Source organism: Odocoileus virginianus, chromosome 26 (assembly GCF_023699985.2).
Source record: "Odocoileus virginianus isolate 20LAN1187 ecotype Illinois chromosome 26, Ovbor_1.2, whole genome shotgun sequence".
NCBI lineage: Eukaryota > Metazoa > Chordata > Mammalia > Artiodactyla > Cervidae > Odocoileus > Odocoileus virginianus.
Window position 1 is genome coordinate 29,302,260 of NC_069699.1, and position 25,080 is coordinate 29,327,339.

General features: G+C 42.9%; 1 protein-coding gene across 5 annotated transcripts in view; it reads left to right on the top strand.

Moving 5' to 3' along the window:
* The window catches only part of FRMD4B (FERM domain containing 4B), a 353,626-nt gene that overhangs the window by 191,386 nt on the left and 137,160 nt on the right, over positions 1-25,080 (top strand). The window contains exon 1 of one of the 5 annotated variants that reach the window (XM_070455690.1): positions 2,623-2,779. The exons of 3 other annotated variants lie outside the window; for them this stretch is intronic. In XM_070455690.1, coding sequence (XP_070311791.1) covers positions 2,756-2,779 — 24 coding nt within the window. In that variant the 5' untranslated portion in view covers positions 2,623-2,755. Of the gene's footprint in view, positions 1-2,622; positions 2,780-19,706; positions 19,800-25,080 lie in introns of those variants that run through there. One more of the 5 variants, XM_070455692.1, reaches the window with a different exon arrangement.

Sequence of the window (25,080 nt, forward strand, 5' to 3'; positions counted from 1 at the left end):
ATAGTTGATTTACAGTATTGTTTAGTTTCTGGCATACAGCAAAGACATTCAGTTACACATATATTTTTTCATATTCTTTTCCATTATGATTTATTACAGGATATTGAATATAGTTCTCTGAATTATACAATAGGACCTTGGGTTGTTTATCCATTCTGTATATAATAGTTTGCTTCTACTAGTCCCAAACTCCTAATCCATCTTTTCCAATTCTCCCTGCTTGGTAGCCACAAGACTGTTTCTGTTTCATAGATAAGTTCATCTGTGTCATATTTTAAGTTAGACATGTAAGTGATATCATGTGATACTTGTCTCTCTCTCTGACTTATTTTGGTCAATGTGATCATCTCTAGATCCACCCATGGAGCTGCAGATGGCATTATTCATTCTTTTTTATAGCTGAGTAATAGTCCATTTCACATAAGTATAACATCTTTATCCATTCATCCGTTGATGAACATTTAGGTTGTTTCCATGTCTTCAATTCAGTTCAGTTCAGTTCAGTCACTCAGTCGTGTCTGACTCTTTGTGACCCCATGGACCACAGCACGCCAGGCCTCCCTGTCCATCACCAACTCCCGGAGTTTACTCACTCATGTCCATTGAGTCAGTGATGCCATCCAGCCATCTCATCCTCTGTCGTCCCCTTCTCCTCCTGCCTTCAATCTCTCCCAGCATCAGGGTCTTTTCAAATGAGTCCGTTCTTTGCATCAGGTGGCCAAAGTATTGGAGTTTCAGCTTCAGCATCAGTACTTTCAATGAATATTCAGGACTGATCTCCTTTAGGATGGACTGGTTGGATCTCCTTGCAGTCCAGAGGACTCTCAAGAGTCTTCTCCAACACCACAGTTCAAAAGCATCAATTCTTCAGCTCTCAGCTTTCTTTATAGTCCAACACTCACATCCATACGTGACTACTGGAAAAACCATAGCTTTGACTAGACAGACCTTTGTTGGCAAAGTAATGTCTCCACTTATTAATAAGTTGTCTAGGTTGGTCATAACTTTTCTTCCAAGGAGCAAGCGTCTTTTAATATCATGGCTGCAGTCACCATCTGCAGTGATTTTATAAACCCAAAAAATAAAATCTGTCATTATTTCCATTGTTTCCCCATCTATTTCCCATGAGGTGATGGGTCCAGATGCCATGGTCTTAGTTTTCTGAATGTTGAGTTTTAAGCCAACTTTTTCACTCTCCTCTTTCACTTTCATCAAGAAGCTCTTTAGTTCTTCTTCCATGTCTTGACTATTGTAAATAGTACAGCACTTTTTCAGTCTCTGTGTATGTTACTTTACTGGGAGTATTATTGCATGAGTTTTTTTTTCCTCCTTTTTCGTTCATCCTAGAGTTGTATATGCATGGTCTTCCAGCATAACCACCTACTGCATGGCCAAGTAGTGTTAAGTAACTTGGTTACTCTAGCATTCAACCCTTCTGATTGTAAGATCACATGCCTATAATTATTATTGCATTGGCAGTAACTCCTTTGCTACTGATTTCACCAGATGATCTTTATAAGCATACAAACTTGATATTGAATTAGGTTGTTTCAAGGTATTGTGTCTCCCCCCCAACAGTACACTGTAGTTCAAAGGAATTGGAGTCTTTGAAAGAACTTGTTAAAGCCGCTGTCTCATTTCTGAGGGACAGGGATTTTGATAGGAGAGAGGGCACCTCTCCTTTTATTTAAATACATGGTGTCTCTCTATCTGCCAGTCAGATTCCTGGTGTTTTGTATGTCCAGCCTCATTTAATTTCTCCAACACCGTTAATGAGACAGGGATTTTCATCCCCATTTTACTAAGAAGGAAACAGATTCTCAGAGAGGTCAAGTAACTTACCCAAGGACATGTGGCTGTAAAATGCCAGGCTCGTCTGGTTCTAGAATACATGTTTTCTTAGCTACACCACAGACTAGAACAAAAGTCCAAAAGATTCTTTTTTCAGGTGGGAAAAACAGGGTACCACATCACAGCCTCTTACTTAGCCATTCTAAAATTAAAAAGTGGTGTTTTGTTATTGCTGTTGTTGTTGTTTTTTACTGAATTTTGTATATTTTTCTCTCTACTTGACTTTGAAGTATAATGTATTTTGAATATTCCCTGTCCACTGAGTTCATTAGTAATGATTTTGAAGTACAAATGATGAAATAAATCCTTTTTCAAGACCAAGGTTATTCTCCCAAGATTTTCTATTTGTGACTAACGTCACCAATGCCAATTCTAATGTTATCCCATGGAATTGGAGTTTCCTTTTGAGTGTAAACGCGCATGGTAGAATGACTGTGAGTGGCACAGCTGAGTTCAGTGTTATTTCTGTTCGTGTTCATTAAATTCCCTGCCTGTTCAGAATGTGTGCAGACCGAAGAGCCAAAACTCAAGTTTGGATTCCTGATGGCATAGCCAATCTCTGAATAATTATCCAATGCAGATGATACATAACCAATAAACAACATTTTAGCATGTGTTTTACACGTGTTATGAAGAAAGGCTTTAGGTGGCAAAAAAAAAAAAAATAGCAGAAGTTGTTTTTTTTTTTTTTTTTTCTCGCATTGCTTTCCTGACTCATGTTGAAAGGCTTTTGTTTCTAATCAAAGCAACAAACGGTAAGGTCATTTCCTTGCGATTATATGGCAGCGGAAGGCGTCGGGGTTTTTAGGTCCCTACTTCCACCAGCTTGTATTTGGAGAAAACACACACACAAGTGCTTAATACATGTGTCCTTTGTCCTGCCCGTTCTCTCCAGTCCCTTTAAATGAGCCGAGATCATGGTTCGGAGGTAAGAATAATTTCTCTTCTAATTTTTTGACTGCAGACAGCGTAATGGTGCTTCTTGAGCTCTTTCTGGCATTTCTTAAGAGAATCGAGGGCAGATTTTAACATTTTACGGGGGTGAGTTAACTTAAGTACTAATATTTCAGAACCCGACTTTCAGAAAAGGAAACTCCAAGAAATGTTTGTCTTCACTCTTTTCAAAGAGTTATTCCTTCCCCCAAAGACCTGGATCTGCTCCAGTGTGATAGCACTGTGAAGATCATCCTTAACACTCATCTTTTGGAGGGTTTTCCTGTCATTGTGTTGAATGTTATCTCTGCCCCCTTAAAGGTCCGAAAAGGCTGATTTCTTGTTTTCAATTTCAGAACTTTGGTAATTGTTGAAGTGTATAATTCCACCTCACTGCTCCCCACAACCCCACCCCAAAACCTTTCTTTTTTTTTTTTTTCAATTGTAAAGAGTTGAACTGCTGTACGGATGTGGAAAGGACAGAGCAAGGGCAGGAAGGGTGTCAGTAAACTGCATGGAAATGCTTTGAGATCTGCAGTTGTTAATCATCTCCTCAACACAGTGTGTTGGGAGCCATCTCTATTTCTGTGAGCATTTGGCAGGAAAGATCCTGTGGGGGACTAGAACTCATTAGTAGCTTTTCTAAAAGGACCTTCTATCGTTCGTCCCTGTCTTGCCTCAAAACAGAAGCAGGAAAATGGAATTCCATCCCTCAGTCTAATTTATGAAGATTTCATGTGATCAGAATTCAGCAGTTCAAGATAGAGATCTCAGCAGTGCCATTTTTGGGGATGGCTATCAATTAATTCATAAAACCTTTATGATTTGTCAAAGGAAGTCCTACATCCTAATTAGAGGGAAGCCTTTTTTTTTTTTCCTTTCCTCCTGTGGATTGTGGCTATGGTAAGCTCATCAAGTCCAATTCTGTGCATCCATTTTTTTTTTTTCCCTCATGGGTAGAAGTTGGAAGTGGAGGAGGGGAGGAAAATCTGGGTAGACTTCAGAAAACAAAGGAAATTGTCTCATCCAGGAGGCTGCAAAGCTCTTGGGTATAGGAGGAAGTCTGTGGAGGAAGTGGGTAGGATTGGGTAGAGAGAGAAACGTCAAAGAAATAAATATATCACAATAGGGGCTGGGATCCTACCCCCTTGCCATAATCCAGCACAATAGCATGGCCTTAGAAATCAATCAGCTATCTCTAAATCAGTCCTGTCTGAAACTATTAAATGCTCTGAAGGAGTAGAAAGGAATGTAATCATATCCAAAATGCAGTCCAATTGCCTGGATTCTATTATGGTGACATAGACCCATGTGAGATGATCCTGCTTTTTAAGAATCAGAACATAACACCTGCCTAGAAGTAAGACCATTTTGTCATGCAGCCCTTTCAGGAATCAGGAACTACATCTCTTAGCAGAGAAGCTAAAATATTCCCAGAAACACCAAATTCCACTCCAGGGCACATTCTCTATGTTCCAGTGCACCATTTATTTGGTCATTCATTTGGAATACACAGGAAACTATACTGATGACTGTTGGAATGGAGGTTATTATGGTCAAGTACCCCACCCCCACCACACCCTCACCATGGAGAGAGTGCTCAATAGCAGTGGGAAGGGTGGAAGATGGGCAGTGGGCAAATACCACTGGTTGAGCAGGATTGTTAAATGTATTTACACTATGGACTATTTGAGCTGGAAGAAACCTCATAAGTCACTTTGTCCAGTCCTCTTCCACTCTTAACTGAGTAGTTGGAAATCCAGAGTGGTGGAGGAATGTTCCTAAGATCTCCTGTTGCATTAGGGAGCAGGACACAGTCCCAGAGGCCGTCTCTGCAGAGCCCTGGTTTTATACTGTGTCCCACAATGCTATTTCTAGGACCAGCTGGTTGCTTTGTCTGACTTCCAGTACCTCTGCATTTCATGCAGCATGAGTTTCTTCTCATGCACTCATTTCTCTCTTGGAATAGAGAGGTGGGAGCTGCATCCCAAATGAGACTCTGCTTCTTATTATGGGCTGCTTCCAGCTGCTTCCAACTGCTGGCAGAAACCAGTGAGCAGGTACATGAAGGACCCCAAGAAAAGAAGCAGCAGTCTTGCACTAGTCATAACAAGCTGCAGTCCTAGATAAAAACATACTAAAAGACTTTCTCTTTGCTTTGAAAATATTGTCTGAGCCTGAATATATTAGTTAGCTCTTAGTGGATGTCTGTCTCAAGATCATAATTCAAGAATGAGACATATTTGTTTGTCCCTGATCTGGATTCCATGAAACTCCAGTTGAGACTTCCTCTTGCTTAATGTTGGAAAACTATGAAAATTTTTAAATGAAAAACTTTTTATAAACTGGAAAGATAAAGCTGAGTACAGGTAAAATAAACAGTAATATATGTTACTATAATCTGACAAGGTTAGTCAGACAGTTTATCATTCCAATAAAAAGAGCAAGAGCAAAGAATGATGTTGGGCTCATTCTCTGTTTATTTTAGATGCTTTTTTTTTTTTCCTTAAAACAAGCCTTTTTAAAACAAACGTAAAGTATATGTTCACTTCTGTCCTGTCTTGGTTTATTTCCTCTTTTGGTTTTCTTCTCTCCTTGCAAGTTAGAATGAACTAGTCAGCAGAGTTTATACTTGTTGTTTCAAGATTTTACTGTATCCCACCCTTTCTGTTAGACATGTTTTATATTCAGGTTTTGCAGTCAGGAATGAGATTGGTCCAGAAGCTGACCTTCCACAGTAGGAAATCTTTATCTAAAGAGCACTGTGAGGGAGAGTACTGGATGCTAGGTCTGGGTCTGCCCCTGACTGATGAGCTCTGAGGTCTTTGTGAGCTGACTTTTTCCCATCCAGTCCAGTCCTCCCAACCCACATTCGTGGGTGAAGGCATCAGTCTAGTGCCAAGACCCCTTTTCAGCTTCGAAATGCTCCAACTTTAATTATGTGAGGTAACTACAAATTCTTTTTTTTGTATTTGTTTATTTGGCTGCATCGTGACTTAGCTGCAACCTGAGGGATTTTCAGTCTTCGTTATGGTATGCAGAATCTTTAGCGGCATTTAAACTCTTAGCTGTGTCATGTGGGACCTACTTCCCTAACCAGGGATCAAACCCTGACTCCCTACATTGGGAGTGTGTACTCTTAGCCGCTGAATCACCAAGGAAGTCCCCTAGATTCCTTACAGATCAGTTGCATCTGTCTCTCCCTTTCTGCTGGCCACCATCTCCCTCTCCTCATTCCTCTTTTCCTCTCCTTTTCCTTCTTCTCTCCATTCTTCCTTCCTTTCCACTGATATTTTCCTTTTCATAAAAAGAGATGCAGGGCATGGACTATAATGACTCAGAAGCCTGTTGAGCCAGGGGCAGTCCATGAGTAGGAGCGATGGGAGGTTGGCAAAGTTGAAAATGGAGAAGTTTCCCAGGCTGCAGACTGAAATCATACATGGAGGTGTTATCCAGGAAGAAATCTGGACCTTGTGGGTCATGGATACATCTCTTGTGTTGAAATTTGACACTGCTCCTTGGATTCCAAATTCCTTAGAAGCCAACACCTATTTTCTGGGGGTCTCCTGCACCAACAGCCTGCCAGACTCAGGCTTACAAAGGTGAATGAGATGCAGTGACTATATGAAGCCTTGACCAGTGGGGGGAGTGCAAATTGGAATTCTTCAGTGACTCTTGGTAAGTCTTCCAAGCTTGCCATTTAGTTCATTTACTGCTTACTCCTGGGGAGTAGAAAAGCTGTTGATATAACATGGCTGTGAGTAGTAGAATTTAATTATTATGATTTTGAGGTCAAAAGATTCAACCGACAGGTGTTTTTAGGTAGAAATTGAAACATGTCAATTACAGCAAGCAGTGATACCCTAAAGCATTCAGGAGTCCACTGGGGAAGGTTCTGTTTTTGGTAGGGTGTATCCACATGAAACAGGAAGAGGAAGTGGCAGGAGTCTTAGCACATGAATCCTGCATAGTCACTTATGAACCGAGTAACCTCTCTGGTGTCATGATAGACATAATTACAATTATCTTACTAGATTGTTGAGAGGATTAGAGCTGGCCTTTGTCACTCAATGCATACATAGTAACTGGCAGTTGCTATTATTAGGTAACATTATTATCCATCTGTCCCAAGTACAGGGCTTCCCAGGTGGCACTACTGGTAAAGAGCCCACCTGCCAATGCAGGAGATGTCAGGGATGCAGGTTCGATCCCTGGGTCAGGAAGATCCCCTGGAGAAGCGCATGGCAACCCACTCCAGTATTATTGCCTGGGAAATCCCATGGACAGAGGAGCCTGTGGGGCTACAGTCCATGGGGTCGCACAGAGCCAGACATGACTGAAGCAACTTAGCACACAGCATGCATCTCAAGTACAGCAAAGAAAGACAAGGGTGCCATGAAGATATGTAAACATCACCAGAAGACTGAGTGTGCAAACTAATGAATGAATAATTTTTTTCAGGGTCTTTAATGTTCATGATAGCATGAGTGTGAATCAGTTATTCATTACCCCACCTCTTGTCCTCATTAGGATATCCATCAGCCTTCTCTCCTCTTGGACACGTGAGATCACTTGACCTTGCAGACACTTGTCTGGATTTCACTGGGCATAGCTTCACAAATAAGTAATGAATTACCATATGTCCGTTGCAGAGTTGCGTCTTGGGCCTGATTGAGGTCAAGTGTTCATCATTTTAAAAGACCTAGTTCTAAACCATTTTAAGGACATGAGCACAGAATATAAACCTGACAAAAGTTATAGAAACTCTTCCTGGAAAAGATTCTCACACACAGGTTTTGCTTATGCTTTGGAGGGTGTTGTTTGCAAACCCCTCTACCCACATTAATAGACTTGTAGGAAGTCCCGTATCCCAGCAGGGGAAATGGGATAAATGTATGTGTCGCTCAGAGAAATGGTGAGGAGCGAGTTGGCCTGTGTGTGTGATACCTGAGAAAAGAGCTTTTTTGGAGAACTCTTTAGCACTTAACCTTATTCAAGCCCACTAGGAGTGTGTGATCGGGAATTGTCGTGGACTTCATGCGAGGTATTTGGAACCTAAGGGCAAGTCCTTCCACCTGCAGAGGAGGCTCTGTAGCTGTTTATACCACATCTCTGAGAGGAGTCGTGGGTCTACCAACAACTGGAGTGTGGAGGAGGCAGGCACCCTCTTGGTATTTGGCCTTGTGTTGAGAATAAGGTCACTCGAGTGGGACTTGTAAGTAATTGTTCTGTTCACCATTAGAGCAGTCGCCTGGCTTTAGGGATTCATCTGAAAATCTGCAGAGATTACACAGTAAGCACTATATTTGAGTTGCAATGCTAGGAACTTGTTTGCAGTAACCATGCGCATCCCCAGGTGCTCACCTGAAGTGCAAGCGCCCCTCTTTCTTAAAACAAGTACTGAGTTCCAACATACCACAGATCTTATTTTTACATTATCCTTTTTTCCTTCTTTTTAAAAGAAGCTACTCATCAACTAGTGATAGCTTTTAAATATTGTATGTGAGACAAGAACACTCGATTGTGCTCTCAGTTTTTAAAAAATGAATAAGCAACTCCATTTTTTCATCCAACAGACACTTATTGAGCAGCTGCTTCTACACGGTGCCAGCTATAAGCTCAGGGTCCAGTGATTAAGAAGACAGATAGGGTCCCTGGAGGTAGATATTATACAACAAAGTACATCATTCTTTAATTACAATTGTGAGAAATGCTACAAAAGAGAAGTATAGAGAGCCGAAAGAACACAACTCACACTCATAGTAAGAGTTATGGAACCCACGGCTATTCCAGACACCCTATGCATCAGCTTATTCAAATCTCATAGCAAAGCACTGGTACTGTTTCCATTACTCAGATCAGGAAACAGAAGAACACAGAGATGAAGTCGTTTGCCCACGTGGTGCCCCTAGCAAAACATCGAAGTCAGGATTTGAACCCTGGGCGAGCTGACTTCAGTCTTTACTTGTAACCATTACACAATGGCTTCTATGAGAAGTGAATGTTTAATCTGTGTTTTTAAGAACAAATTGGTTTAGCCGGTCACTTTCCAAACCTCCTCATGCTTTGAGGTGTGAATGAGGTCATACAGAGGGAGAACTAGAAGAGGACCAGTGTGGCTGGAGCCAGAGATTTAGGGGGAAAGGAGAACAAGACCAGGGAGGATGGGCAGGGAGCGGTGCAGGAATAGGTGGTCTGCAGGATGATGGAAGCATTCTTCTGATTGAATCAGGTCAGCTCTGAAGCTAGACCCCTTTAGTCAAGAAGACCCCCGTGGGAAACTTCCATTCCTGTGAGATGAAAGCATGGAGGGGAGTTCTGATCTGACTAGACTGTTTCCGATCTGTTTACCTTCTTGTGTATACAAAGCATCCTGCTTGAGGATGTTTTGTCTGTACCATCAACCTGTCCCATTGACATGTTTTCCAGACCCAGATGTTTTCTGCCTTTTCTGGGGCCTGCAGAACACTCTTCTTAGTGGTCCATGTAGTCACACCGCGCCTGTGGCAGATTCAGTAGTCACCATCATTCATCATGGCTAACACAGAATGGCAGGTGCTTGTGGGCTTCCTCACCTGTTCTTGTGTTTTAGCCTGAACTCCATGAGGTAGATACTGTTACTGTCCATATTTTTCAAATTAAAAAAAAAAAAGCCATTTACAGGGGTTATATGAATTGTCCAGGGTCCCACCAGCTAATTGCTGGAGTCAAGTCTTGCATCCAGGGTTGCCTAATGCTGAAGTCCGTGCTTAACCCTGTGTATCTCACTTCCTATTTTATAGATGCAAAAACTGTCCCAAGTTCATGACAGAACTGATTCTAAAACTAAAAAGTGAAAGTTTAGTCACTCAGTTGTGTCCGACTCTTTGTGACCCCATGGACTGTAGCCCACCACACTCCTCTGTCCATGGGATTTTCCAGGCAAGAGTACTGGAGTGGGTTGCCATTTCCTTCTCCATCTAAAATGGATATTTTACACAAAGTTTCATTTTCTAGGCCAACATTACATTTCATAGGAAAAAGAAAGAGAACTGAATAGAGTTCACCGTGAACCTTCACCATGACCTGAGGTAGCCTTGTAAACGTTATAGACTTACGTGTTATAGATTTACCAGCGAACAGAGATATGTTACCAACCCATCAGCTGAATTGATAACAAAGGTAGAAATAGAGGGATCTAAAAAGAGTGGGGGATCTGTATCTGGATATTAACCAGCAAGAGTTTGGAAGAGATAATTAAAACAGAATCACTTTAGTGTTTATTATAAGAAAGTAATAGTCACCATGAGCTTCCCAGATGACTCAGTGGTAAATAATCCATCTGTCAATCTAGGAGACTCAGGAGACGCAGGTTCAATCCCTGGGTCAGGAAGATCCCCTGGAGAAGGAATGTCAACCCACTCCAGTATTCTTGCCTGGGAAATCCCGTGGACAGAGGAGCCTGGTGGATTATAGTCCAGGGGATTGCAGGGTCAGACAGGACTTAGAGACTAAACAACACCTTGTGCCAAGCACTGCACTTTATGTTTATTCATTCATTTAATCCTCACAATAAGCTGATAAACTTAGTCATATTTGTATGTCCATTTTATAGATGAGGTACAATGAAGTGATCTTCTCGTTCTCTCTGTCTTTCTTTGATTTTTGTCATCCACCTCCAGCCTCATCTCATAGTAACCAGAGTTATCCTTGGGCTGGTAGGTTCTTTTCCACTGAGCCACCAGGAAAGCCCCTGTAGAAATTCCTTGGTTTTTGTTAGTGAGAAGTGTGTTTGTAAGGTGTATGCTCTGCTAAGCATTTTATGTGTATTATGTACTCTTTCCAGCTCTTGGCAGGGCGTGCTCTTGTTATTTCTGCTTTCAGACCAGGAAACCAGGGCTCAAAGTGAAGTCAAATACCTGTGTAAGACCACACAGGTGCTACCGAGGAGAGCTGGGGTTTAAACCCAAGTCTTACTAACTTCAGAGTCTATGGTCTTGAGCATCACACTTGTTAAAGAATGCACTGTTAAGTAATAACCTGCTTCTTATGGCTTCCCAGGTGACGCTAGTGGTAAAGAACCTGCCTGCCAATGCAGGAGACACGAGGGACTTAAGTTTGATCCCTGGTTTGAAAAGATCCCTGGAGAAGGACATGGCTACCCACTCCAGTGTTCTTGCCTGGGGAAATCCCATGGACAGAGGAGCCTGGCGGGCTACAGTCTATAGCGTCGCAAAGAGTCAGACAGGACTGAAGCGACTTAGCACACACACCCATGGGATGCTACAATGCCCCAGGCAAAACTATCCCCATTTTATAGCAACTACTCAGAGAAGGTAAGTGGCTTGCCTGAAGTGTCCAGCTAGTTCGAGGCAGAGCCAGGGTCAGGCATCATGCCCACTGGACTCCCAGCCACTCCCCTGCCCTAGCTAAGTGGGTGGCTCCACCCTGCTTAACCCCTGTGACTAAAGCAAATGTGATTAGGTACTAGAAATTCTGGAAACTGATGACTTCCGCCTGAGTTTGCATAATCCACCATCCAGGCCACTCTTACCAGAGACACCCATCCTTTTTTAAATGACCACAGTCCCCTCCCTTCAGAAATGCTGCTCTAGGAGAGTGCATCTAAGAAACAGGGCTGAGGCAGGCCACCAGGGGAAATATTTGGTTCGCCCTGGTTACAGCCCCAAGCGTTGGGTGAGATTTCCTCTCACAAGACTCACCCGTTCTAATGGGGGCAGAACGGAACTGAGATTATTTCAGAGCAGGAATAGAAGCAGGGGGAAACTTGCCGACAGAGCAGAATGACACAGGCTTGGTTCTGCTTGTGATGAAAACCTGGAAGCATCTTTCACCGGGGCTTTAAGGTCACGGCGGTCTGCCTTAGGAGGAGAAGAGTTCCAGGGGTTTGATCGACTCCAGAAGGGTAGTAACAGCACAGCTGGTTGGAACCTGGCAATTAAGAGGCAAAGGAGTCCCTCACTTGCCAGTGAGACCGTAACAGTAGAAACGGGCAGAAAACCCAGAAGGGGATCAGGAGCTGAAAATGAAGGGAAATGCATTCATTCCACACACGCTTACTTTGTCCTACAGTGGTCTTGGTATTGGCTTAGGGGCTAGGAAAGCAGCAGTAAGTGAAGCTTACATTCCGGTACCGAAATAACAGGAAAAGCAAATGACCCTGAGCATTTGATATGAGCATCCTAGTCCTGGCGCAAGAGAACCTCAGCAGTGAGCTAGCCCACTGGGGATTTTTCAAATATAATCATAAAATGTAACAGGCACTATTTATGTCTGCCTCTTTTCGCCAGGCTCTTCTTTCTGTCAGTAGCTATTCTTAGTCCCATTTTAGAGATGTAATGAATAAGTCCTAAGAAAGTTGAATCGGCTGAGCTTTGAGCAGAGTTACGTCTGGACCGAAAATCTCTGTTCTTTCTCCTTTGTCACGTGGCCTCTCACTGGTCTCAGCATCCTGACCTAGAGCTCTGAGCAGTGTCCTCCCCCCAGACCCCCTTCTCCCACTGAACTTCTCCAGTGGTGTGCTGGTAAATGTTTAACAACCCGCTCGCCGGGGACAAGGGCACTGATCAGTTGTTCTTGTTTAGTCGCTGAGTTGTATCTGATTCTTTTACAACCCTATGGACTGTAGGACACCAGGTTCCTCTCTGTATGAGATTTTCCAGACCAGAATACTGGAGTGGGTTGCCATTTCCTCCTCCAGGGAATCTTTCTGACCCAGAGATCAAACCCGCATCTCCTGTATTGGCAGGTGGATTCTTTACCACTGAGCCATCTGTGAAGCCCAAGCCACCAGATAGCATTTGCCAATGTCCATGCCCAATTTCCAATAATACTCTCACCTTGACTGACTTCACGTCATCAAGGTTAACAACACTGAGTTGGGAAAAGATGAGCATTAGGCGTCACTAAATAGAACTGCTGCCGTACTGATTCACTAGATGTTGATAACCTCAAGAACAAAGAGAATAGTAAAAGGGAGTACAAGATATAAGTTGATATACCTTAATTTTTAATATTGGTTGCACTTAAAAACCAGCTTGAAAACAAGACAGTAGATGCCCACGAGCTGTTAGGGAATGGCTCCCTCAGTAGATTCTTTTCCCCTCGCTGTGTTTCCTGGTGCTCACCCAGAAGTCTTCTTGGGCTCCTGTTATGAATTTCCCTCGTCTCTCTGACCTGTGGCCTTCCAATTTTGGGGTTGCTCTGTTTTAATATTTGAATCCAATATTAGTCTCAAAAAAAGACAGAATCCTCTTTGAAACCACAACCAGCATTAGATGACATTAAAGTTTCGTCACTGAATATTAGAAGTATCAAGGTTGAGGGGGATGGTTTGTTCTATGATGGTAAAATGAGTCCTGGACATTAAGAATTTTTCTATATTGTCCTAAATGAATTGACTTTTCTGTTTTCACTACTTGGTAATGCTTTTCTAAATCCCCCTACTCAAATAGACATTTCTATCCACCAAGGTAGGATTCTGGATCTAGTAGAATCCATTTGTATTATTAGTATAATAATTATTAACTTCCTAAGGATCTGTTTGATCCTCTACTTATACATGGACCCAAAGAACCAAGAGATTTTTGAAAAGCATAAATCAGAGACATTCTAACAAGGCCAGTGAAAAAATTGAAACATGAAAACTCTGACAATAAGTGTGTCTTCTAAAATTAGTGTGAAGTTGATTTAGGTTTTCTGATTAATCTTTGTTTATTCTTAGGTTTGTATGGCAGTGTATGTAATTTGTGTGCCCTGTGGATGGCTTATATCGAGTCCAGATTTCCAAATGTGCCTTACTGAATAAACAGTACTGAGGGTATCTTTCAGTTAAAAGTACAGCAGTTTATTTTTAACATCCCTCCACCCGAGCTGTGCTTGTCTTTAAATTTTTTGAAAGATGCAGTACTTTCACTCCTTCCTACAGGCTGTTTTTCACGGGAAAAGAGAAAACTGACTGTTGGCAAAGCAAAAAGTTTCCAAACCACAGGGTGTCTGCTACTTGCATGATCACTGAAGCTAAAATTTCCAATTTCTACCCAGCGACCGGAGAACTTCTTTTCTGGTCAACCTGAAAGGCAGACAGGAACAAAAATCCCCCTTGGCCCGGGCAGTCTTCTCAGCTTTTCTTGGTTCCACTTTGTGACTTTTCCTGTTTGCAGTATCTGTACCCTCCTGTTCTTTTTTCTTTTCTTTTTTGACTCATTTATACTGTACCATGATGTCTAAAAATAAGCCTAACAACTGGTTTTAAGTAAAGAGGATGTTTCTTTCTGGGGGGGAAGAAAAGGCAGACATATCCTCCATGGTTTCCTGAAAACAAACATTTAACAGTGTCTCATCAGAGTTTCTAATTGGAAGATGATGCAGAGTCTGAATATATATAGAGAACCCTGTTTTCACAGCAGCTGCTTCCATGAAGAAGCTTCTGTGAAGACAGGTCACCTGTTTTCCCCCTTGTCCTTTGATGAGCTCTTCCTTGAACTTGGCTAAGCCCCTTATTACCTGGGACCCTTTGGCACGTCATAACTATCTAGTTTGCAGGATGGTTGTGAGAATCCGATGGATAAAATGCATGTCAAAGCACAGGACATGGACAACACGATCAACATGTATTAATTTCCATTTTGTGTTGGTGAAAACAAGAGTAGCTAGCCCGAGACACGGTTTGGTGGCAATCAGACAAGGAGCAAGAGTTTGCAAGAGTTTTCCCAGCTGTGTGCACGTGCTTGTAATCTTGCTCAGTTGCTCGGCTGTGTCCAACTCTTCGCAGCCCTATGGACTGTAGCCCGCCAGGTTCTCTGTCCGCTGGATTTTCCAGGCAAGAATACTGGAGTGGGTTGTCACTTCCTCCTCCAGGGGATCTTCCCCACCCAGGGAGCAAACCTACTTCTCTTGTGTCTCCCGCGTTGGCAGGCAGATTCTTTACCACTGTACCACCTGGGAAGCCCATGTGGGAAGCCCCTTTTGTGCACATAGGTAGCTGCAAATGGTGGTTTTGAGTTAATCTCTTGATTATCACTGAGAAATCAGAATGGAATTAATCCCCAGCTGTTGAGTTGCCTGCTCTCTCCAGGGTTTAACTGGTGGAGTTAAACTGTTCAACGCTAATATGACAGTTTGACCTCTTAATAATCCAGGAGAACTTTTTTCTTGAGGAAAACAGTCACTTAACCAACTGAAAATAGCCACTTACAGTTCACATAATAGTACTCAGCAGCTTATAAATCATTTCCACTAATTAATAAGACTCACTGCACCAGAGTAAGTTCAGTAAAGCCTGTCAGGCACTTCGCACAGATCCTGATGCATAATCAGTGCCCAATAAATTGAGTGTATGACTGGTGATACAACTACCTTCTGACCTTTGAAGTAAATTTTACAATAGGTTCAACCTGCATTAATACAAGAGACAAAGCTAAATAAGATTGATTCTTACCATTCCCATTTTATAGGCACATACACTGAGGTTGAGAGAGAGTCTGATTTTCAGGCCACACTCTTAGTTACATTACAGAGCTGGGACACACACCCAGACCTCCTGATTCTAAAACCTGCGCACGCCTCATTGACACCAGGCAGGTTTCTCCTGATGGCCTTCAGCTCCAGGCTTAATAAGTTATCCCCTTCCTCCCTCCCCCCCATTTCTCTCTTTCAGTTTCTTTCTTTCAAACTTGCCTTTTCTTTTCACCTGTCTTATGAGATCAGGAGATAATCTGATAAGGGATTGTCTTTTATGAGCATATATTCCCTGGGGAATGTCTGCTAAAGCTGACTGAGCTTGCTTGCCAGGTGATGCTGGAGCCACAGAAATAGCTATTCTTGTTTGCTTTTCTCCAACCTCTGCCAGGCAGAAAGGGGCTAGCAGTTGAATGCTAACATCCAGAAAACAAGGTTATCCTTCCAATCTCTCCTGGGAGCCTGTCAAGAGCTGCGGTCCAATTTAACTTTTCTCCATCTACTTCCTCAAGTTTTGTGGTTCCTGGGTAAGAAGTCAGTTTCGAAGCATGTTCTTTGCACATGCTCAGAACTTCACTGCATTGCCAGCTGAGCTATTTCAGAGCCCTATTCTTATCTAAAAATATCTTGTTTCATTTTTTTTTCTTTTATCATGGAGTATAGTTGATTAAGAGTGTTGTGTTAGTTTCAGGTGTCCAGCAAAGTGATTTAGTTATACATGTACATGTATCTATTCTTTTTCAAAGTCTTTTCCCCTTCAGGTTATTGTATAATATTGAGCAGTATTCCCTGTGCTATACAGTAGGTCCTTGTTGGTTATCTGCTTTAAATATTGAAGTGTGTACATGTCAATCCCAAACTTCCAACCTGTCTCCACTCCCCAACCCTTGTTCACTTTTTCTCCTTATCTTTAGAGCAGTTGTTCTCAATCAGGGACCATTTCGTCATCTGGGAGACGCTTGTCAGGGTCTGGAGACATATGAGTGTCACATGGAAGGAAGGGGTACTGGCATCTAGCGGATTGAGGCCAGGGAGGCTGCTAAAAATCCTACAGTGCGTGGGAGCAGACCCCACAATAAAGAATTGTCCAGCCTCAAATGTCAATGGCGCCAGTGTTGAGAAATCACACTGTGAGACAAGCTTCAGAGACAGTGTCCTGTGGATCTCATTTATGGGTATCTTAGTACCCAGAAGAGCGCTCGCATTTAGGAAGTGCTGAATATTGGTTGAGTGAATGAATGAACACATGCTCCAGAGTTTCTCCACAGTGAATCAACTGTACTGTGTGCTGGACTGCATTCTTAAGCCCAGAATAATGGAGTCAGGCCCAGGCAGCCACCTAACCGATGAATAATCATCCTGTACCCAGAGTGCTCACATAAGTAAGACAGAACCGGCAGTACAAGAGGTGGGAGTACTTCCTGGTACTCACTGAAAATCATCAGCAAACATAGAGAAGCCGTTTTGGCAACTGCAGGAGATAGCCAAGGAATGGTGATTGCAAAAACTTTTCGCACCCCTCTGACCTTGCTTTCAGATGATGGCTGGAACCAGGCAGCTGTGTTTTGGTGGATCTAGATCAAGCTCTTCCAGAATAGTGTGATGCATGGCGATCAAGGTGATATATAAAATGCCTCAGCCACATGTGATTTAATGTGTAAGACTAATAATTGTGGGTGCTCAATCATGTCCAACTCTTTGTGACCCCATGGACTGTAGCTTGCCAGGCTCCTCTGTCCATGGGATTCTTCAGGCAAAAATACTGGAGCGGGTTGTCCTTTCTCCTGGGTATTACTTCCCAACCCAGATATTGAACCCGTGTCTCCCGCACTCTTGCATTGGCGGGGGGTTCTTTACCACTAGCGCCACAGCTCGTAACAGAAGTAATGTGACCCAGCAGTGCAGGCCATGGACCATGGAGTCAGATGCCTGCATTGATGTCCTGTTCCAACTTTTCCTGGGCTTCCCAGGGGGTTCAGTGGTAAAGAACCCGCCTGCCAGCGCAACAGCCACAGGAGAAACAGGTTCAATCCCCAGGTCAGGCAGATCTCCTGGAGGAGGAAATGGCACCCCACTCCATTGGGTTATTCTTGCCAGGATAATCCCACAGACAGAGGACCCTGGCAGGCTACATACAGTCCATGGGGTTGCAAAGAGTTGGACACGACTGAGCGTAAGTGTGAGCTGCCTCTTCCTAGCTCTGTAAGCTTGTGAGCTGGGGTCCATCATTTACCTTCTCTGAGCCTCAGTTTTCTCACCTGTACAGCGATGCAGGATTGGAATCTCCCACAGAGTGTTAGGAGAGAATGTAAATGGCCCATGGAGAGAAAAGAAAGGTCTCTGGACAGAGCTGGCACACAACAGCTGTTACTTCTTAGTATTTTTCCTAAAGCAGATTATTCATCCTTGGTTAACGGAATTCTTGCCTTCTTCATCACTGCCCCAACCCCGGCCCATTTTCCTTTCTTCCTCTGCTTCTTTTATGCCTCCTGTGCTTCTTCCTTCCTCACTGTCTCTCCTTTTCCTACTCTGGTCCCCGTGAACTGCAGGGGACGCCCAGGAGTCCTACTTTGATACAACTAATGGTCCCGAGATTCTGCCCCAGGTCACAGCATCTTGACCCGAGACGAGTTACTCAACACCTCTGCCCTTCAGTTTTGCCACCTACAAAATCTCAACAGGAAAACATCACCTCTGAGGGTTGTTTACAGCATGAAAGAAGACAGGACCCACATGAAGTGCTTAGCGCTCGTGTGACATGTCCTGCGTGCTTCCTCGAAGCTAGGCGAATGGGTGATTGATACTGAAAGAAGAAGTCCCCGGGGACTGCACAGTGGGAGGGCCGGCACTGTCTTGAAAGATCTTGAGGGAAATTGCAGCTGACTGGCATCGGAGACGTCTGTGTCAGTCTAGGCCATTCTCTGAACGAGAGTGTCAATAGCTCATATTCACCCAGCATCCAGAGACGGTATAAAGGGACCCTGTTCAGCTGAGGTTGACATCATGTGCGTGAAATCTAAAACTGCATCCACTCAATAGATCCTAAAGTAAGAACGTCCCAGATACGTCCCTTTTCCGTCTCTCCGTTTCCTCCAAAATATCTCATCTGATGAGGAATTAATAGCACACCTTGTTCTCTTGGCGGAAAGCTTGTTTTTGTTTTTTGTATGTGTTTGTCTGTCTGGTCAAGGTTTGGGGGGTGTTTTTGGAACGTCCTCATTTTGCATTATGCTCTACACGTTTAAATCATTTGCGAATCAGTTTCATTGGTAACTGCATCTAGACTCAGACCAGTTAAAGTCTTCCTTCCCTGAGCAGAGATTTATTGTCCATTTTCTTACCGTGTGCCAGGCTCGGTTCCAGGTCTTGGGGATACAGTGGTGAACACATCAGCCAGGGCCTCTCCTGTGGAATCAACGTTCAGAGAAGGATAAACAAACAACAACAAAATATTTCTTTTCTGGTATGTTGTCTCTCCTACCACAGCAAGAGACAGTGCCCAGGCTTTATACTGAGGACAGGGAAGGCCTCTTGAAGATGGTGGCATTTGATTTAACATCTGAAAGATGCAAAAGTGCCCAGTCATGCCATAATCTGGGGCAAGAGCATTCCAGACAGAGAGAAGAGCGTGTGCTGAGCCTCAGAGTAGGAACAGGCCTTCGTTCTGAGGAAGAAGGTCAGTGTGACTGTGTGTCAAGTCTAGGCAGATGGGTTGTAAATGAAGTTAGAGAGGGTGGGGAGACAGGTCCATGGACAGTGTCAGTGAGGCAAGGAGCTGGCTTTTCCACTGCACTGCTGGAGGAGCCCCTGGGTGTTTTTAAGCAGGGAGTGAAGGGGGATCCTTCACAAGGCCACAGGGAGACTGGACTCAAAAGAATGAATCCCGATTAGGTAACTGATTTTACACGCATTCAGGTAAGAGATGATGGTAGACTAGACTCTAGACCCGTCACCCCACAACACATCTTGAGGAGTCATTCTAACGAGACAGATCCTCTTTTGCTGAACGTTCAGTAAAGGTCAAAAGGGAATGAGAGAGAGGAAATGAAGCTTGTTGCTTCCTCACCAAGGTTTTACATTTCCGTGTTCCAAAGAGCTACTAAAGCAAAACCAAAGTAGGCTGGGGTTCTGGTCTTTGTGTGTGTGTGTAATTGGTATTTCCTGTTGCTTTCTAAGCTGGCCCCAGTCATTAGTAATGATCCCACCATGCCCTGTCTTGACTTGCCCTTAGGTTTGTTTTGGGGTTGTTTTTTTTTTTCTTTCTGTTGTTGTTTCTGTTTGTCTCTGTTTTTCGACTCTCCACTCTCATCTCCTAAATTAGGTAGTGAGATTGGGGTTTGGTAGGGGGAGGTTCTCGCAGACTTCAATCCCACCACGGGCTACATATCCACAGCACCCCAGGAAGCCAGAGGTCTGGCCTGTGGCCCGTTCTCACTTCCCTTCTGATCTTCCTCATTTACCACTGAGCAGATGGAGGTCTTTCCACCAGCACTCAGCACTTAGCCTCTGAGGACCTGCTTTATCAGCTGGGAAACAAACGCAGGGCAGCCACTGAGGTGGGAGTTTTAATCCAACATGCACGATTTTAACCTCCAAACTCCTGAGGTTGAAGGAGGGAAGGGGTGGTGAGAGGGATAGCCAGTCTGGGTGGGTGTCAAGAGAAACTTTACAAAGAGATCGTTTTCTTACATGTGTTTCTATTCCAGGAGAAGCGTTGCTGCTGTTAGCTGTCACTGTGTAGGGGTCAAATCTGAAATGGCTCTGGTGGTCCCTATGGGGCTCCAAGGTGATTTTAAATGTGTCAGTATAATCATTGTGATCCTAACAGCCCCCTTCTAATATGACTCCTGTGGATGACATTAGAAGAGAAAGCTTCAGTGGGAGTCATATGTGAAAATAAATAAGAAATGCCCAGGCTTTTTTCTTTTTGTGGTTACAGTAGTTTTTTAAATTTTTTCTTTTTAAATCCATCTGTTGGGGGGAAAAATACATTTGTGTAAGGTGGTATTTAGCAGGTGAGTAACCTCATACTCTCCATGCGTGCTCTGTCTGTCCTGAAAGACAGAGACCTGAGTTGTTTTATGTAAGTTTCAGGTGTGCAGCATAGTGTCTCAGAATTTTTCAAGATTTTACTGCATTTAAAGTTATTATAAAATATTGGCTGTGCCCCTTGTGCTGTGTGATACATCCTTGTGGCGTATTTATTTTATACCCAGTAGTTTGTACCTCTGAGACCCCACCCTGCCTTGCCCCTCCCCACTCCCCACTTTGTTCTCTATATCTGTGAGTCTGTTCCTTTTTTGTTATATTCACTAATTGCTTTTATTTTTTAGATTCCAGAGTCCCGTGTTTTAATCCTGGGGCTCATACTGACTCCCTGTGCGGTACCGGGCACATCTGTCCTTAATTTCCCCACATTCCAAATACGCAGTGGAGATCAGATCTCTTCTAAGAGTCTAAGTTCTGTGATTCTAACTCCCTCTAGTCAAATGATTCTGCCCTGGACCTGAGATGGGTTTTCATACCTACTTTATGATGCATTGTTTTCTCTTTTCTACCCACTTCTCTCCTCTCCTGAACATGTGCTACGTGGGAAGGCTTTCCTACAATTTGTCACTTTATAGCGTCGGGAGTACCTTGTGGGTAGCTAAGTAGTTAAGAGCTTGGGCTTTGGGTTTGGGTCTAGTTCTGCTGTTTATGAGTCCTGTTTACAATCGCCCTAGTAACCTCCTTCCCGTGTGTTATTGGGAGATGAGATTACTGCCTTGTGTGAGCGTCATGCAGGTTGAATATGTTCATATATGTAAAGTGCTTAGTGCAGTGCCGGAAATGTACAGAGTTTGTTAGCGGTGGTGTTAAGTGTGTTTATTAAAATGCCTAGCCAGGTGACAGGGACACAGAAGGACATAAACTAGCTGTCCTCTCTCTTTTACTTTATTTCTGCTCCATCAGCTCTGGAGAATGTTTCTACCATGTGCTTTTTAAACTTCACCTGTCATTTATCTTCTTTAAAATGGGTTGATAACATTCTTCCTATTTTGTTTTAATGGGAGGATAAATGGATTACAGAGAAGTTTAGCTGTTTGCTTGCTAATTTTAAAGTGTGTGGGGACTATAATAATTGTGGTTCTCAGAAGCAGAATATTTTACTCTCAGGAGTGTCAGATGAAAAACTGTCAGGATGTTGCTTCTGTGGTTTGGAAAGACTGAGTAACTTTTTAAAGGTAATGTAGATATTAAGAGATAAAGTACAGTTTTGAGCCCAAGTCTGGCTTAGAACACTTATACAAGTTGCATCATTTCTCAGGCCTCAGTTTCCTGGTGCTTGAATGAGATTCCCCCTTCATAGGCTTGTGTAGAGACTGAAATAGTAATTTTTTTTTTCTTTAAAGAAGAAAACATGAATGGTTTTTTTATTCTGCAGCCTCTCCTGTTTTTCTCTTGTAATCACACATAAACACATTGGTTCACATGTAGCTTGGACTTCAAATTTGTATCCCCCTAAACTCTCTTAGAAACCCTGTTACACTGGAAGCTCTGAGTTAGGACTACCTGACTTTGGGTCATTTATTTTGAGATACTGTATGTTAATAAGGGTCAGGAGTCAGACCCTTTGCCCCGTGCATGCCAGGCCTTCTTGGACGTTTGGTTGTGTCTCTTCCCTCGCATCAGCTGTGCTTGAATGTGTTTTGCTTATTCACATAACAGGACTCCCAGGAACCTGGCACATAATACACATTTGTGAACCAGAGACCACAAACACCATCTGCACAGGTGGCTGCTCAGCCTCACCCTGTAGCTGTGAAGGAAATCCGTCCCACGGTTTCTGGATCTTACCATCTAAAATTTTATGAAGTGGCATATCCTAATTTCTAGTGTCATCAACTGAAATTTATTCATAAGCATTGTTTTGACCAGCAAAATCCATCCCATCACCTCTCAACCTTTGATTTAAGTAAGTGACAAGGACAGGTTCTTCTTAGTGATTCAGTTATACATATATTTACATTCTTTTAGAATATTCTTTTCTAAATATTCTTGCTAAAGAACAGAATATTCTTTTCTAATATTCTTTTTAGAATATTATGGTTTCTTGTAGGATATTGAGTATAGTTCCCTGTGCTATACAGTAGTACCTTGGTGTTTATCCATTCTATGTATAAGAGCTGACACCAGGCAGGTTTTTTGTTGTTGTCGATGATCAAATCAGTCCTTTGACCTCCAAGAGGAGCCATCCTCCCACATAGGAAAGGGCTTAGAGAGGCCTGTGGGCTCAGATGTGCCAGGGCTGGAACATGCCAGTGTGGGCATAAAACTGTAGCGGCATCTCCCCAGTTCATCTGCACTGCCCTCTCCATCTAGCTTGTGTGTGTGTATCCTCACATCACATGGTGGGTATTTGTTAAGTCCTTTCCACTGCCCACCAGCTGTTGTATTGTCTTTGATGAGAGCATCAGTAATCTGAGTAATTTTACCATATTAATGACATCATCTGGGGAGTCTGTACTCTGGGATCTTTAAAGAACTCACCTGCCAGTGCAGGTAGACCTAAGAAACACGGGTTCGATCTCTCGATCAGCAAGATCCCCTGGAGGAGGATGTGGCAACCCACTCCAGTATTCCTGCCTGGAGAATCCCATGGACAGGGGAACCTGGTGGGCCACAGTCCATGGGGTCACACAGAGTCAGACATGATTGAAGCGACTTAGCACAAAGTATAGATACTTGTGGTGTCTTGTGGACATGCTTTTAGTTGCAATAAGCAGGCTCCAACTCAAGGTAGCTTAAGAGAGGGGCATGGAGAAGTGGATTTATCAAAGGAATACAGGGATGTTTTATGGAACTCAAGAACAAGGATTCTGGATAAACCACAATGGAAAAGAATATAATTAAGAATGTATGCACAGGTATAACTGAGTCACTTTGCTGTACAACAGAAATTAACTCAATATTGCAAAGCAGCCATACTTCAATAAAGAAATAAATTTTAAAAAAGAATAAGGATTCACCTAGATCAGTGGAATGGGCTAGACATGACTGGAAAGACACTGGGAACTCTAACGGCAGCTCTCAAGCTTTTCCTCTCAGGCTGCTTGATTTTCCTTGCCTCCTTCTAGTTACCTGTCTCCTTCATTCTCCCTGCAGTTGGTTTTCCTTTTTCTCTGCATGCTGCAGATAATGGCTGCCCCACAACCACCATATTTTCATCCACTCATACTCAATTCCGGATTCCCTGGACTGAGGTTCTGATTGGCCCACCAATCAGATGGTCAACACTCTTTCTGCTCATCCAATCAACTAAGGCTTAGAACCAACTAACCAAGTTGTACAAACATGGGCACCACTCCCTATGTCTATCATGAGGTGGCCAGATATACCTAAAAAATATTTACTATAAAATTCTCTGAGATAAAATTATGTGTTGACGGAAGATACACTGACCTAAATCAAGATGGATCCAAAGAAAAACTGAAAGGAGAAGAAGTGGCTTTGTTTTGTTTTTAATCAGGAAATAAATTCATTTGGGTTATGCGGCAACAGAGTACTTTGTCATACTTGATGCGTTTTGACATATTCCTTAATGGATTCATATTGTTTCCATTGGTCTTTTGAGTATTTTTTTTTATATTATTCTCTGGGGCATGGGCTTTGGGTTTGCTTGCGGGCTTTAAAAAGAGATCAAATGAGTTAAACTGAAACATTGATTTATTTCCTTCTGTAGTGTGTTGTTGCTAAATCGCTTCAGTTGTATCCGACTCTTTGCGACCCCATGGACTGTAGCCCACCAGGTTCCTCTGCCCATGGGATTCTCCAAACAAGAATACTGGATTGGGTTACCATGCCCTCCTCAAGAGGATATTTCTAACCCAGGGATTGAACCCACATCTCTTATGTCTCCTGCAGTGGCAGGCAGATTCTTTATCACTAGCACCACCTGGGAAGCCCTGTAGAACAGTAGGAAAAAAGATGACTTTTTTTTTTTTCATTTAGACATTAATTCAAATTTTAACTTGGTTTTTTCTTGCCCAGGCAAATTTGAATAATTAACCTTAAACTGTGTACCTTGGTTTCCTTGTCTGTAAAATGGGGGTGTTATCGTATTGTCGAGTTTTGTGGCGTTTTAATGAGGTAGTTTCCATGACGTTCCCAGCTTAGTGCCTAAAACAAAGATATGTTTCCTTTCCTCTTGTCACCAAAGATTGTGTGTGACCTGGCTTTGCAGATTTAAGGACATAATCAGGGGAAATGAGACAACGTAGAACTTACTCACTTAACCTCTTAGCCCTATTTCCAGAATTTTTATGGGCCACATCTCCGTAATGCCACCATCTAACCAACTGAGCTACTTTCTAGACTTTCCAAGAGGGGAGGGGATGCATGTATACATATAATGGACCCACTTCATTGTACAGCAGAAACTCACATAACATTGTAAAGCAACTATACCCCGATTTTTTAAAAATGTAAGTACAATACTATAATTAGTATCTTTCACATGGCTTATCCCACTCTGAGCCTCAATTTTCTCATCTATTGAATTGGGGATAATAACACCAAGCTCAGATGGTGACTAGGGAACTCAGAGATATTATAAAAACACTTCGAGCAATGCTGAGTATGTAGTTGCTGCTCAGTAATGGAGGCAATTTTCATTTCAAAATTGGATTATATGTATTTGAGTTTCCAGGTCTTACAGTTTTGCTTCATTTTGGGTTTGGCCAAGCCACATGGCTTCCAGGATTTTAGTTCCAGTACCAGGGATTGAACCTGGGCCCACAGCAGTGAAAGCATGGAGTCCTTCCTAACCACTAGACTGCCAGGAAATTCCCAGGGTCT